The sequence below is a fragment of the Apodemus sylvaticus genome, chromosome 22 (genome assembly GCF_947179515.1).
Source record: "Apodemus sylvaticus chromosome 22, mApoSyl1.1, whole genome shotgun sequence".
NCBI lineage: Eukaryota > Metazoa > Chordata > Mammalia > Rodentia > Muridae > Apodemus > Apodemus sylvaticus.
This window is the reverse complement of record NC_067493.1, coordinates 44,856,637-44,872,430: the sequence shown is the minus strand read 5'-3', so window position 1 is coordinate 44,872,430 and position 15,794 is coordinate 44,856,637. Positions and strand designations below refer to the sequence as shown.

The 15,794-nt window shown below is 46.8% G+C and overlaps 1 protein-coding gene across 1 annotated transcript; it reads left to right on the top strand.

Annotated features, from left to right (window-relative positions):
- Nucleotides 1–30: 30 nt before the first annotated feature.
- Mtrfr (mitochondrial translation release factor in rescue) lies at nucleotides 31–14,821 on the top strand. Its single transcript, XM_052168282.1, has 3 exons — nucleotides 31–263; nucleotides 11,190–11,498; nucleotides 13,235–14,821. The coding sequence occupies exons 1-3, from the start codon at nucleotides 255–257 to the stop codon at nucleotides 13,496–13,498; spliced, it is 582 nt and encodes a 193-aa protein (XP_052024242.1). The 5' UTR covers nucleotides 31–254; the 3' UTR covers nucleotides 13,499–14,821.
- The last annotated feature ends 973 nt before the right edge of the window (nucleotides 14,822–15,794 follow it).

Sequence of the window (15,794 nt, the reverse complement as noted above, 5' to 3'; positions counted from 1 at the left end):
GTCCCTGACGCGCAGCTCGCGCCAAAGAGGGCAAGGCGACGCCGGAGGCATGAGAGGGTGGGGCTTGAGACCAAGACCTCTGCTGATTGGTTCTCTAGAAACTGCGGGAAAGACGCTTCGGTTTCTCGCGTGCGCAGTTAGTGAGAATGAACCTCCGGTAGGTTGGGCAAGCCGTGGGCGGAGTTTGACGCATGCGCAAACCTGGAAAACTCAGATTCCCATTCTCGGTCCACTGTGGTTTGAAATCTTGCTGAATGCTTCAGGTAAGCGTCTGCAAAGCCTGGTTCGGACTAAGGCTAGTTACTACTGTCAGAGGCTCTGGAATGAAACATTGAGGCTAGAACTCGAGACCTACTTCCGACTTCCGTCACCTAACTTACATAAGGTCTTTTCCAGCCTGACCCCTGAGCTGAGTTGTCTGGACTCACTTTACCCGAAATTTAAGGAGATCGGCTGTGTGTCTCTCTAATCACTTGGCGCGAGGAAAGGGGGAGAGCTGGCTGCTCTGGACAAGATAGTGCCACAAATGCCCAAGGAGAAACGGGTCATACTCATCTACTTATTCAGTGGGACTTGTCTCGCAGCAAGCGCAGCACTAGGGTAGAGGTAGCATCTACCTGGCCTAATCAAGTTCTTGTGCCCTGTCATGTAAGTGCGCGGATTCAGGAGAGCTTTTTGCCCGTGAAATGGCAAACCACAAGAGAAACATCACATTTCGTCCTCCCCACTTAACGGTAATAATATTACTACTTTAGATGGTCTCAATAGCCTTGGCTGCCCAGGAACTCGTTATGTTGACCAGGATGCCTTGAACTCACTGAGATCCTCTTGTTTCTGTCCCCCAGGTGCTGGGATTAAAGGCCTGTGCTTTCAAGCCTGGCTAGGCAGATATTTTTCAACAGTAAAACTTAAGTAGCGATCCCAAACTCAGAGGTGTATACCAGATCTAAAGCCTCCACTGATTCACCCACGTATCAATAATATAATGATTGTACACCAACCAAAATCAATTTTTTAAGCGCAGACATCACCTCATATTTCAAAATGTCTTATCACTTATTTCAGTTGCTCCTTAAAGCTCTTAGCTCTAATAGACCTATTATTTTAATAATTAATCTAGCAATAAACCTATTAGACTCTAATAGTTAGAGACACTAACTAATAGAGTCTAATAGAGAGTGGACCCCCTAGGTGCATTGACAGGCTAACCTGTCAACCTGTCTAATAGTTAGAATCTTGCATTCAAATAAGTGAGTACTGTGAATTCCTCGGACAACTCGAGTCAGAGAAAGGTGTGTGCCTCCAAAGGCAGCTACTACTAGGTCCTAACCATAGAGAAGGTATGGCCACAAAACCAGCGATGCTCTGTAAATTTTGGAGGGTTTTGTTCTTTTCTTTCCATATTGTGATTTTGAGTAGCAGCATTTTTGTTGAGTGTTGGGTTGGTTTTTGAGAGAGGGCCTCCCCTTGTATCGCAGACTGACCTGAAACTCATGTGTGTTTCAGTGTGACCAAGGCTAGCCTTGTACTCTTGATCTTCCTGCCTCTATCTCACAAATCCTGGGATGGCCAACCAGTGTGCACCACCATAGACAGCTTCAGTACATCCATTTTAGATGATTTTTTAGAGAATTCCTTTCATCTGTTCATCTGTTGAGTCATGTTCAGGAACTAGCATTGTTATTAGACTGTTTTGTTAACTGACACAGGTAAATGTTTCTTACCTTGGTTATAACTTTTTGATAAAGGTCTCATTCATTCCTTCATTCTTTTGCTGGCTTAGAACCTCAGTCAACCCTCCTGGGACCTCAGTGCTGGGATTACCTCTCCCTCCTGTTTCCTGGTGTGACTTGTTTCATGGTTTTACTTTGTGTCTTTTCTTTTTATTATTATTACAATGTTTGTCTGGGGAGGGAACAATACAACTAAATCTGTAGCTTACCTAGTGGGCATGGAAAGTGACTGGGTTTCTATTTGGGTTTTGTTTCGTTCTGTGGTGCTGAAACCTACAGCTAAGCAGTGACTCTGCTGTGAGGCTGCATGTTTAACCCTGCGTTTGAACTTTCTGCTTTGTATGAGTTTTCTGCTCTACTTCCTAAAGTTAGTTATGGTTAACCAGAGCTTGGTTTGCTCAAGACACCTCCATGAGCCTGCTGAGACCAGCTGTAATTTTGGCATCATAATGATCTCCTTGGCACCTGATTTCATAGAGCAGGATTATGATCTGAGCAGATAGCAGCTCTCTGGCATTTTCGTGGTTTCCAGGTACTTCTTTAATTGGACCAAAATTGGAATCAAAATAATCTGTAGGCCCCTCTTCTAGATGCCTTTTCTCTCTCAGCTTTCCAGAGCCCAGGAAGTAGTTGCTTTGCAGGCTAGGCTTATGCCATCAGACTGCAGCTTAAGTGGTTTGTGAGTCAGAGACTCCTCCGTTGGGCAATTTAGGGGCTAGTGTGATACCACTAACATGGACTAAAAGCTTTATGTCTGTGGTGACATACTTGACTGTGTCCTCACCCTACATAGTATGATGTTCATCTGACACATAAGGAGGCGTGGCCATGGTTGGAAAGTACTCATGCTCTACACATGAGTACTGCGCAGTTCATGTGCATCCTTCATGGTAGCACAGGCCTGCAATCCCATAATTTGTGATGCTGGAGCAACAGGATCGAGGGACTAGGGCTAGCCTGGGTTACACAAGAAGCTGTCTTAGAGTGGCTCCGTAGCCAAAGCATTTGCTGCTCAGGTGTAAGAACCAGAGTTTGGATCCCCAGAATTCACGTAAAATACCCAGTGAGCTTGGTGACTAGCTTGTAATTCCAGCCTGGGAAGACAGAGGCAGGAGTCCCCAGAGCAGGCTGCCTAGAGATGGTAGCCATGGCACAGAACTCTGGGTCTGATTGAGATCCTGACTCAGCGAATAAGGTGGAGAGCCATGGAGGAGGATTCCCCGCATAGACCTTGGTCCTCTGTGTGCGCATCCTCACACACCCACAAGGGAAAATGGAAAAGAAAAGGAAAAGGAAAGTCTCTTCTGTTCTGCAGTATAGCCTCTGCAATAAATAAGGAGAGGAAGACTCAAAAAGAGAAAGTTAAGCAAAGTGAGCTAACATTTTTTTTAAAGAAATAGAAGGCAAGAACAGGTTGGAGGTATTATGAAACATGCTGGGGAAAAAGATAAATTTAGTTTTTAAAAGAGTCAGGCATGGCCAGGATGCGGCGGCACATGCCTTTAGTCCCAGCGTGATCAAGATCATGGGTCACTGTGAGGTCAAGGCCAACCTGGTCTAAGTCAGGCATGGTGCTACACGTCTTTAAAATTAATTCCAGCACTCAGGACACAGAGGCAGGTGATCTCTGCACATTGGAGGCCAGCCTGGCCTGGTCTACATAACAAGTTCCAGGCCAGCCAGGGCTTCATACCAAGACCCTGGCTTAAATACAATCCCTGAGAACAGCTGGCCTGTATGCCTACTCAGTAGGACTATCAGAAAACTTCAAGATCAGCTGAGGCTCTGTAGTGAGCCTAAAGCTGTCCTAGCCTATATGATTCCCTGGCTTTAAAGCAAAACTAATGATTGCCCACAATAAGCAAACTTAAGAGAATCCACACTTCCTTATTTTCTTTAAAGTATCATTTTTGGCCGGGCGGTGGCGGCGCACGCCTGTAATCCCAGCACTCTGGGAGGCAGAGGCAGGCGGATTTCTGAGTTCGAGGCCAGCCTGGTCTACAGAGTGAGTTCCAGGACAGCCAGGGCTACACAGAGAAACCCTGTCTCAAAAAAAACAAAAAACAAACAAACAAAAAAATTAACATTTTTGGTTTGACTTTTTTGTTTTAAGGGGTTGGGTCTGTGTAGCACAGGCTAACCTCAAACTTGAAATTCTCCTGCCTCTTATCTCCAAGGTGCTGAAAGGACAGGTTTGCTTTACCAGAGCCAGCTCAAGTGCTGTGCTCTGAAGGGTTTTGTGAAGACATCTGAGTACTAAACATATTAAACACCATTAATGGCCATAGACTTTAAGAGCTTTAAGAGAAAAGGGCATGTTGTGAGTTCTGCTTTCTTAATGTTCCCATTGCGATCCCATAGTGTGCTTCATCAATTGGAAACTTCCTGTGAGATGCCACAAATAGGACAGGCATAATTCTCAGTGCATTGGAATGCTCTATTCTAAAGAGAGGAATGGGGTGTTGGTATCGTGTGAACTAGCTACTGGTTCCTTTATATATTTCATTAGTTGTCTCTTGACCTAGGTAGCAGCAAGCTTAGTAAGTTCAGACCAGACACAGAGTGGTGTCCTTGGCCACTGTTCCCCAGATCAAAGCAGGATCGTGTATCCCAGGCCTGCTTCAAGCTTGCTGTAAAACCAAACTTACAATCCTCCTGCCTCCACCTCTCTAGTGTAGTTATGATAAGCATGTACTACCATGCCCGGTTTATGCTCTGCTGGAGATAGACCCTAGAGCCTCATGCATGCTGGGAAAGCACTGCTCCCAGAGCCCACACCCCCAGTCCCTCTATGTCCATGGAGAGCCTCATGTGTGCCTGACAGAATCCTCCCGCTGGAGCACTGTTCCAGAGCAGGCACCTTTTAGCATTCTTTCTTCAGTTGATGCAGATTCTAAACGTCCTTGTTGCCATGTCACCTTCAGTAGTTCAAATCTACATTCGGTCGGTTCTCTTTTCTAGAGGGCCTCCTTTCCTTCCCATCACACTTCTTTATCTCCTCCTGTGTCTTCTCCATCCTTGCCATCAGGATCCCAGGCCTCTCCTCAAACACTCTTGCCGTCCTCACTGTCAGGATAAAAGCAGTATTCCTGCTCCAAGTGAACTCCCTGCCTGAAATAACAGTAGCGGCCTTACCTGGAGCTAGTTAGAGAACACAACTCTGCCAGGTGTGGTGGCACACATCTTTAAAGACCAGCACTGAGGAGGCAGAGGCAGGTACAACCCTTTGAGTTCAAGGCCAGCCTAGGTTACGTAGCGAGGTTCCGGGACTTAAAATAGTGAGGCCCAGTCTCAAAAAAAACAATAACAGAAGAAGGACTCAGACTCCCTGCCCGCCCAAGGTGCAAGCATCAGGTTTAATAAGACTCCCAGGTGTGCCATGTGCTCACTGAGGAGCGGGCAAACTGCTGAGAGCGTCTCTCCTCAAGTGCCCTGTGGAGTTCTCGCCATGAGTTTTTTCTGTTAAGTTTTAATGAAGTTTCTGCAAGGTTGATTCACCATGACAGTGGTGGCCAGGGAGAACTAAACTCAGTGCCTTAGCTTTCTAAAAAACACCAAAGTAGTAAATAAGCAGCCGTCCTAGGGAGTGAAACCCACCCATGGGCTTTCCTAAAATGAAATTCAACTCAAATTAACCTTGCTGGGTGTAGGTGTAGTGGCAGTAATCGTAGCAGTCAGGAGTCTAACACATCAAGTGCAGAAGTCAGGACCTTGTCTTCAGACAGAATATCCTTTATGGGTTGTTTTCCATACATGAGTGTGTGTGCATGAGTGTGGAAAGAGAACACAGCTCATAAGAATCGGTTCTTTCGCCGGGCGGTGGTGGCTCACGCCTGTAATCCCAGCACTCTGGAAGGCAGAGGCAGGCGGATCTCTGAGTTCGAGGCCAGCCTGGTCTACAGAGTGAGTTCCAGGACAGCCAGGGCTACACAGAGAAACCCTATCTCGAAAAAAAACCAAATCCAAAAAAAACAAAAAAACCCAAAGAATCGGTTCTTTCTATCATGTGGGTTCCAGGAACTGAACACAGGTTTTCGGTCTTGGTGGCATGCACCTTTAGTGCTGAGACATGTCACTAGTCCTGTTGTTGGCTGTAATCCTCTGCCTCTTCCTTATTGCAGTGCTGGGAACTAAAACTCAAGGCTAGGCTAAGTAAGCACGCTCACAACTACTAAGCAAGCTCCCAGCCAACACTGAGAGGGGGTGGCTGGGTGTTTAGACAGGGTTTTGTAGACCTGACCATCCAGGAACTCACTCTGTAGAGCAGGTTGGCCTCAAACTTAGATTCACCTGCCTCTGCCTCCTGAGTGCTGGGATTAGAGGCCTGTGCCACCATACCCACGCGCCCAGCCAATCCTGTTTCTCAGAGATGTAAGACTGATCCTCTGCCCCCATCCACAGGACAAAGGCTGTTGAAAACACAGCCCTTGAACCTGGGATTGTTCTGTTTTAGGTCTTGCTGCAGAGCTGAAGGGGCCATCCCATCAGCTGTATCCTCCCAGGTTTGGGTTTATTTAGGGAGCTGAAAGAAGGAATATTTGTGAGCCAGAATTAGTGATATAAGGCATAAATTAACTGCAAGTTCCAAATCCTGACAAGAGCCCTGTGAGAAATCTGGAACCTACCTCCAGGGTCCAGCCTGGGCAATCACAGCTATTGTACTTAGAGATGTCCTCATGTCTCTTTGATGTGCAAACTATTTGTGTTCTTTGAGGCCTATCCTTAATGCTAGATCTTGAAATTTTTCACCAAATTCGTGTCCTCTTTTGGAAGGTCTAGTAGACCTATTTTCTCCACTCTTGATTGAGTTGGGACTTAGATGTTGGGAGACATCAACCCAAACTTCACTTGGCCATAAATAGCTGAAGCCATGATCAAAGAAAAGGAGGGCTAGGGAAGTGCGGTTACAGAGCCAGCCCTGAATTTAAGCCCACATTCCCAGGAAGGAATCAGAACAGAGCTGCCAGCCACTGGTCTCCCCTTACCAGCACTTCTTTTTGTCCTTTTGTCATTTTTCTTTTGTGTTTTTGTAATGTTAACAGTGAGCTATAATTTGAGCTGCTTTTATTGTCCCCCAAAGACTTCAGGTTGCGATATAGTATCACAAAACCTGAAATCCAGTCTGTCTTCTCTGGGCTGTGGGGAAGCAGAGCCATGGGTGTGTTTGTCATTTTTAGCAGTCACTGGAGTAGATCCAATGCACCAGGAGATGCTAGAAGTGTCTAGCATTGTCTGATTGGCTGCTGGAATTCACCATTGAACAAAGCAGCCAGTCACTGAACACTGGGACCTTCTTGAACTCAGTTGGGTGGGGGAGCTTCCAGGGTGTCTGTCAGCTCTGAGCCAGGACAGGAGGGCAGAGACTGAGCCAGTGGCTGTGACAGCTGCCGATGAAAGCACTCTCCTGCTGTCTTTGTCTGGAGTCTGGCCTGTCCCAGACTTGCTTCCTGTCTTTGTCACAGCGCTCTATATCACTGTTGTCCTCTGCTTGGTTAGTTCACTAACCAGCAGAAGAGAAACCCAAAGACACCCTGGGCTCATATTCCACGGTCAGTCCATGGACTTGAAGTTTTCTGTTACACAAAGGAATTTTGTTCTGTATATTGAAAGCAAAAATCAGAAAAGGGCCATTTGGGACATTAATGTAGCCCTGTTACTGGTCTGGGTTCATCACGTTTTTCATCCTTGTATATTTGGAATTGTTTTGTTTTGATTCCATTTTATTTTATTTTATTTTATTTTATTTATTTTTGCTTTGTTTTGTTTTTTCAAGACAGGGTTTCTCTGTGTAGCCCTGGCTGTCCTGGAACTCCCTTTGTAGACCAGGCTGGCCTCGAACTCAGAAATCTGCCTGCCTCTGGCTCCCAAGTGCTGGGATTATATAGTCATGCGCCACCACTGCCTGGCACATTTTATTATTGTATCAGGGAAGAGGTGTATGCCATAGCACACTTCTGGAGGTCAGAGTGCACGGTTTAGGAGCTGGTTCTCTTCCATCTTGTGAGTCACTGGGATTGAACTCAGGTCATTACTTTTGGTGGCAAGCATCTTTATCCACTGAGCCATCCTGCCTGTCTTTGATGTAGTTTTGATGCAGAATATTATGACTCCCAGGCTGGCCTTAAACGCCAGGTCCTTCTGCCTCTACTCCCAAGGTCTGGGATTACAGGCACGGGACAGGGCCACCACTGCTTGTTTATCACTTAGGTTTCCATAAGGGTAATTCTAACATACTTCACACCCAGTGTGTGTGTGTGTGTGTGTGTGTGTGTGTGTGTGTGTTCCACCACAGTCCTCATGTGTTAGAAGATCAGGGAGCAACTTTTCAGTAGTCAGTTCCTATTAAGGATCCCAGGAGCAAACTCAGGTCATCACACTCAGTAATAATAAGGCCCTTTACTACTGAGCTAGCTCACCAGTCAGAAACCAATTTTGTTTGCTTGCTTGCTTATTGTGTGTGCACGTGCTATGTGTGTGCAGTGCCATCAGAGGCCACAAGAGCCCACCAGATTTCCTGGAACTGGAATTTTGAGGAGCAGCCCAGTGTGGGTGCTAGGAACTAAACTCCTGTCCTTTGCAAGAGAAACATGCACTCTTAACACTGAGCCATCTCTCCAGGCTCCTCCCCTGCAAAAACAGTTGTTAGGGTTCTTTTTTGGTGGGGGAGGGTTGCTTTTCAAGACAAGATTTCTCTTTGTAGCCTTGTCTGTCATAGAATTCCCTCTGTTGACCTGACTGGCCTCAAACTCAGAGATGCACCTGCTTCTGACTCCTGAGTGCTGGGATTAAAGGTGCGCACCTTAAAGCCTTTTCATTGCTTTGCATTTCGGTAATACACCCCTCCGCAAGAACGCCTTATGCTGTAGTCTTAGAAACCACCCATCAGTACAGGAAGGACACATTGACTGTCTCAAAAAGAAGCCATGGGTTTAGACCATACTGTCCGTCACAGAATTGAAAAGGGACAGTAGCACAGGCTTGAGAAGACTGTGTCACAATTCATCATATTCAATTCACATAGAAAAAGAGGGTTCGAAAGACTCCCAGTGCCAACTCTTCTGCCTGCTCAGAAGCTTGCCCTTAAAGCTTCAGGAACGTGGGGCTCTGTGACTTAACACCTTTAATCCTAGGTCTACACAAGCGTTCTGGGCCAGCCATGGCTGCATAATGAAAACCTGCCTCACAATAAAGGGGCAGGGGAAATAAGGGCAAAGGGAGGGGAGAGCAAAGAAGCAAGGAGGAGGAGCAAGGCATGGGGGTGCACACCTAGAATCCCAGAACTCAGAAGGTCAAGCCCAGACTCAGATTCTATCTCAGAATTGAATGAATGAATGAATGAATGAATGGGGCCTAGAGAGGTGACTCAATTGTTAAAAATCATTTTCTGCCTTACAGAAGACCTAGGTCAGTTCCCAAAACACATAAGGTGCTCACAGTTGTCTGTCACTCCAGTATCAAGGGATCCAATGCCCTCTTTGGGCCTCTGTAGGCACCAGGCATGCATGTAATGCACATACATACATAAATGAGGGCAAAACACTTCATATGGAAAATTTAGAAAGTTGCTAGGTGTGGTGGCATATGTGTTTAATCCCAGCACTCCAGAGTGGAAGCAGACTGACCTCTAGGAGTTTGAGGCCAGTCTGTTTTACAGAGTAAGTTACGGGACAGCCAGAGCTATATAGCAGACACCCTGTTAACAGACAGGCAGGCAGGCATAAAAAATAAACAAATCAGAAAGTCTCTCTAGCTGACATTGAGTCTTCAAGGGTTCTCCGCAGTCTGACTCACCGCGGTAGACATCAGTTATGGGCAGCCAGTGCATGGCAGTGGGTTAGGGATGAGCAAACAGAAAGCAAGCCCGGGAGCTCTGTCCTGGAGCTCCGGTCATCTCAAGTCCTAGCCCCTCTCTATGTAGCAGAGCAAGGCCAGGAACCTATGTCACCAGGTTTCGGCTGCCTTCAGAGCAGTATGAAAGTGGCACCCCACGTTTGGGGTCTATCTACACACGCCTCAGCAGACATGGTCCGCAAGGAAGCTGTTTCTGAGACAGCTTGGCTGCTAAACACTACTATGATGTAATCTTGAGCCCCAGAAGTCCTTAGCAGAGGCTATCCCCAGAATTCTTTTTCTCTGATCTTTTCTATCCTATGTGAGCTGAGTGGGGAAAAGTAAATTCACCAGTTTTGCAGTTGATGGTTTGGACCTGGCTTGTGACTCAACCTTTCACAAGGAGAACTGGTTTACCTTTGACCCCCTTGAAAACCTCAAAGGCCCATATGATTGACAGTGTCCTGGTAGTTACTGCTCCCTGTCCAATACATTGTCAGCTAGTGATTTCAACTTTATGTTGTATATTTTTTGTTTGGCTGGGTTTGTTTTTTGTTTTTCAATACAGCATTGCTCTGTGTAGTCCTGGCTGGCTGTTCTGTATCTTTAATCATTAAACCTTTTCGACTTTTAGACAGGGCCTTATAACCTAGGGTGGTTATTTAAATCTTTCACTGTTTAAAAACAAAAGACTCCCTGAGCCTGGGGGTGTAACTCGTTAAGAGTGGGTTGCACGTGCAGGGTGCAGCCAGTCTCTCTATGGTCCTAAACGTCTTCTCCGGCTGGCACACAAGTCCAGCTCCTTCATGACACCACTCACATCAGTTGTGTTTAAGCCTCACAGGCGCCTTAATAGAAACTGCTTGACTTGGTAACAAGACCAGTTGGATCCCATTATTGGCAGTGTATCCCAGGGAACAGATGTTCCCATTCAAACCCGTGAAAGTGCCAGCGTGACAACACAGCAGTTGGGAAACTGATGGATGGTGACATTCCAGTGTCAGCTCTAACTCGGCTATAAAGCAGACTCATGCGGACATCCTCGTACAAATGCAGGTTTCACATTTAAATACTGTCCTTGACTGGGATCCTGATTCTTCCTAACTGTGCTCTTCTATGTCTTTATCAGACTGCAGGCCTCACGCCTCTAAGTGACACCTCTTTCTGAGGAGCTAGCACCTCTCAGTGCATTGAAAGTATTTTTAGTGGGGTTTTTTTTTTTGTTTTGGTTTGGTTTTGGTTTTTTTGGATTTGGTTTTTTTCGAGACAGGGTTTTTCTGTATATCCCTGGCTGTCCTGGAACTCACTCAGTAGACAGGCTGGCCTCGAACTCAGAAATCTGCCTGCCTCTGCCTCCCAGAGTGCTGGGATTACAGGCGTGCGCCAACACTGCCTGGCATTTTTGGTGTTTTAAAAGAAACTGTGTAGTCTATGGCCATGCCACCCTGAGCATGCCCAGTTCTCATGTGATCCTGGAAGCTGAACAGAGTCGGGCCTGTTCGGTATTGGATGGGAATACCAGGTGCTATGGGCCCTGGGCATGAAGGACCATCCCTGGGATTGTATGAAAACCTGTGTTTAAAGAGAGCAAAGTAAGAAGTCAGTCTCAATCCTTTCTCCACCCAGGTCCTGCCACACCAAGCCATGTCTTCTGCAAGCGCCTGGGCCTTGCTCCGTCTCCCTGCACCACTGATCGGGATATGCTCTAAGAAGTGGGGGCTCAGGCCTCAGGAGAAGCCAGCACTGCTCTTCCCAGGAATGGCTGCCAGTGCAGTTCAGGTGGCAGGCAGGAAGGATTATCCTGCTCTGCTTCCCCTGAATGAGAGTGAGCTGGAAGAACAGTTTGTGAAAGGACATGGCCCAGGGGGCCAGGCCACCAACAAAACCAGCAACTGTGTAGTGCTCAAACATGTGCCGTCCGGCATTGTGGTCAAGGTAGAGACCGGGTGGGGAGTGCCAGGTAGATGAGGGGCGTCCAGGTCTGTGGCCACAGCAGGTTTCAGCCAAGGGGCATGCCCATTCTGCACTGGCACACTGCCAACCCAGGATAAGGATCAGGGCACTGCAGATGTACCTAAGCCCGGAGCTGTTCCTCTGTAGACGAACCTCCTCGGTTGTCAGTCTCGGGAGCCTGGTGCTGGAGTCTTGTGGAGCCAGGGCTTTGCTGCTGTTCCTGATTCTAGCTCTCTGTGTCACCAGAAGAGAAGCTGTGGCTAAGGAAGGTCTCCTTATAGCCTGCTGTTCTCAAACCCACCCCTGGTCTCCAGCATGGGACTAATGAACCCTGCTGCTGGCTGGCTATCTCCTCTATGACCCTCTGCCCTGTGCAGCTAATGTCTCTAAGACATGCTCTTCTGTGGGGGCAAAGCACACAAACTGAGAAGGCAAAGTGCCCTGTGCAGCCAGCTGCCAGCCACCAGCCGCCAGCGTGACTCTCTTAAGGGCAGTCTCTGGTCAAGGGTGGCACCAGCTCCCAACTAAATGCATATGTAGGAAGTGGCCAAGTGATTTTTAGCCCAGACCCACTGCCTCTGAAATACAAGCCAGGCCAGTAGAGCTGCTACACAGCCACTGCCACTTACGTGTCACACATGCAGCCTTTGAAGGAGCATGAAGGCCAAGGACAGATTTTCCCAGGTACAGCCAGCCCAGCAACTGATACTCCACCTCTAGGGACAAACATGTTCCTACCCATTCTATTCCAGGTTAACTGAGTCCTGTGAGCCGGTGCTCATTGCCTAAGGCGGGCAGGGAACGTGCTCAGTCCTTTGAAAGCTGTTTCTGGCCAGCTTCTTGGGCCAAGACATGAGTTAAAATCCTCAGCTGCTTTTTTCCTCCTTGAGAAACTCATTCACAAAATTCTAAACACTAATTTTGTTGACCCTGCCACTAGCTCCTTCTCCCTTTGGCATTCTCTCCCCCGGGCCACAGCATCTCCTTTGCCCATCAGCTTTCCAGGCTCTCGCCACCATCATTTTCGCATACAGAGTGTTGTGGGAGGCTGTTAGGAAAGGTGTGTGCGTCACAGTCTCAGATGGCACTTGTGAATGGCATGTGAATTATGCACAGTTGCTCCCGGACAAGCTAGACTCTAGTCAGTGTTTCCATAGTTACTTGGGAAGGGCTTAAATCTGTTTGAAAGTGATTGTTGGGGCTGGAGAGATGGTTCAGTGGTTAAAAGCATTGGCTGCTCTTCCAGAAGACCTGGGTTTGATTCCCATGGCTCACGACTGGCTGTAATTCTAGTCCCGGGGGATCTGATTCCTTCTACATGGGCCCAAACAAACATGCAAGCTAAACACTCATACAAATAAAATACACAAATATTTTAGCTATTGTTGCTTCTAAATATAAAATCTTTTATTTTAAAGACAGAGTATTGCTATGTAAACCAGGCTGCCCTCAAACTCAAAGATCCACTGTCTCTCCCTCCACGCCTGGGCCAAAAAGCCTCATTCATAATTATATAAGTGGGAGTCCCACAATACAACTAGTGTGTGCCGCTGAGACCGTGAGCCACATGCAGAAAGGCTGTGCTTTTGGCTGTTGTGACTCATAGGGGCTCTTGGCCTCTCCCTATGTGACAGGAAAGGGTAGATTGAGGAATGAGGACTCCCTATCCATCTCCTGACACTGGTAGGTTTTATATCCCTGCCCATTAACTCTTGCAGTGCCACCAAACACGATCTGTGGATCAAAACAGAAAGATAGCTCGGAAAATCCTCCAGGAGAAGGTGGATATTTTCTATAACGGTGAAAACAGCCCTGTTCACAAAGAGAAGCTCGAGGCTGAGAGGAGAAAGCGAGAGAGGAAGAAAAGAGCAAAGGAGACTCTAGAAAAGAAGAAGCTATTGAAAGAACTGTGGGAAGCGAGTCAAAACAGCACCGAGAAAAAGGCTGATGCTGAGGGCATACCCAGGGACTTCCGGGAATAAAGGTGACAGTGCCTGGCTCCAGCATCTAACATCTAAAGAGAACATTCTGCAACTTGCATGTCTCGAAAAACAAAACAAAAAAATATCCCCCTTTATGCTTCTTTGGTTTTGAGACAGAATCTCATAAGTCCATGCTGGCCTTGAAGCTTACTAGGAGTCAAGGATAATCTTAAATTCTTTTTTTTTGTTTGTTTGTTTGTTTTTTGGATTTGGTTTTTTCGAGACAGGGTTTCTCTGTATAAGCCCTGGCTGTCCTGGAACTCACTCGGTAGACCAGGCTGGCCTCGAACTCAGAAATCCACCTGCCTCTGCCTCCCAGAGTGCTGGGATTACAGGCATGCGCCGACACCACCCAGCTGATAATCTTAAATTCTTGATCTTCCTGCTTCCCTCCCATATTCTGGGATTTTACAGGCTTATGTAAATGTCTGGTTTTGTTTTTGTTTTTTTGGTTTTGTTTGTTTATAGTAGTTTTAAAGACTACTATAACCCAGACTGGCTTCCAATTTGTAGGGAATCCTGCCTGATCATCCCAAATGTTAGGATTCCATGTACCTCTGACCTAGTAGTACAATGTTATTCTAAAAAGGTAGGAAATAGGGTTGACAGCGTGATTCGGCGGCCAGAAACACTTCTCATAAGCCTGACCTGAGCTTTGATCCTCATAAGGGTAAAAGGTCAGAACTGTCTCTGCAAAGTTGTCCACTTACATCACTGTGACCACATGTGCCCACACTCATCAAAAATAAGGATTTTTAAAACTTTTAATTTTTAAAAATTATTTAATATTAAAATAAGCCCCTTTTAAGGCAAGTTGAGTCAAACAATAACATTATCTTTCAACTCCAGCTGCTGAACTGTCATAAGGATCATTTATCTTTAGTTTCTGGTAAAGGGAAAATGACAGTGGAATGTTACTAAGTTACCCACTGTGTTTACTAGCTTTAACAAAGTCACACAGACAACCTAGTATCCCCAGGGAAGAGTCTTAAGAATTTATCTAGGTTGCCTTGTAGGTGTGCAGTTGGAATTGTCTTGTTAACTGAAGTAGGAAGACCAGCCCACTGTGTACAGCTTCTTTCCCTGAGCAGGAATCCTGTGTAGAGCATCATTCCCTGAGCAGGAATCCTGACCAATGGGAGCACTAGCTAAAAGAACCAGCAACAAAGCTTTTATCTTCTCTGCTTTTGCCTGTGAATGTGATAACGGCTAGCTTCTTGAGCTCCTGCCTTGACTCGCCCAAAATGATGAATTATTTCGACTTAAAATTATGATTCTTTGTGACTGGGCTCTTTAGCTAAATAAATGAACTTTCTTCCCTAAGTTGCTTTCTTCCATGGCATTTTACCATAGCAACAGAAATGCAAGCAGAACTTGTCAGGTGTGTCAAAAGTTCATCATTCCCTGTTTATGAGCAAGCAGATTTGAGATAAGGTCCCAGAACCTGATTTCTATCATCACTCACTGGACCTTAGTCTTTGGTTTTGGAGATAGCAAAGGCTAACCCTGAGATCTTCCAGTCTCTGCCTCGCCATTTCAAGGGTCTCACCCAATTTTGGGTGACTACCACCACCCAAAGCTACAGCTGATTTTTCATTTGTTTACACCACAGTTAATAGCTTTCGGATAGAAAGCCACAGATAACATACACCTCTAATAGCATCTGTTGGGAGGCAAAGGCAGGCCTTATCTCTGAGTACAAGGCCAGCCTGGCTTACATAGTGAGACCCTGTCAAGATGTGGGGAGGGGCCTACAGACAGGGAAAACACTGAAGTGAGGCCCGGGCTGCTCCAAGCAGGGCTTCCTGGATCAGCCGCCTGGGGCAGAAGAGCCCACAGGGCGGCCATGGGGGAACTATAGCCACAGGCAGCTGCAGTGTGTCTCTACTCGATCGGTTTGCTGCTGTGGAGATGGGGAAGACCATGGCCGCCAGCCAGCCTTTGAACTCTTTGTGACTGGGCTCTTTACCTGTAACACTACACTGACTGCACAACTGATACTTAACCTTCATCAAGCACAGAGCAGAACCAGTGCAGTGTGGAGATCCTTGGAGTGACACCTACCTGTGACAGCAGAACAGCGGCAGTTTACCAAACCAGTCATGCAATGTGGCAGTCACGCCACACTTAAATCCTACAATGGATCTCTGTCATTGGAGATAGACACACACATCAGAGCCAGCTGTGCTAGTGATATCACCACATAGGTGCCTCTGGGCCAGACAGGGTCCCTCAGTAGACATGTCCCTCATGTATCTCCCTCAGGAGCTCCAGTGGTGACCATAAAACACTTGGG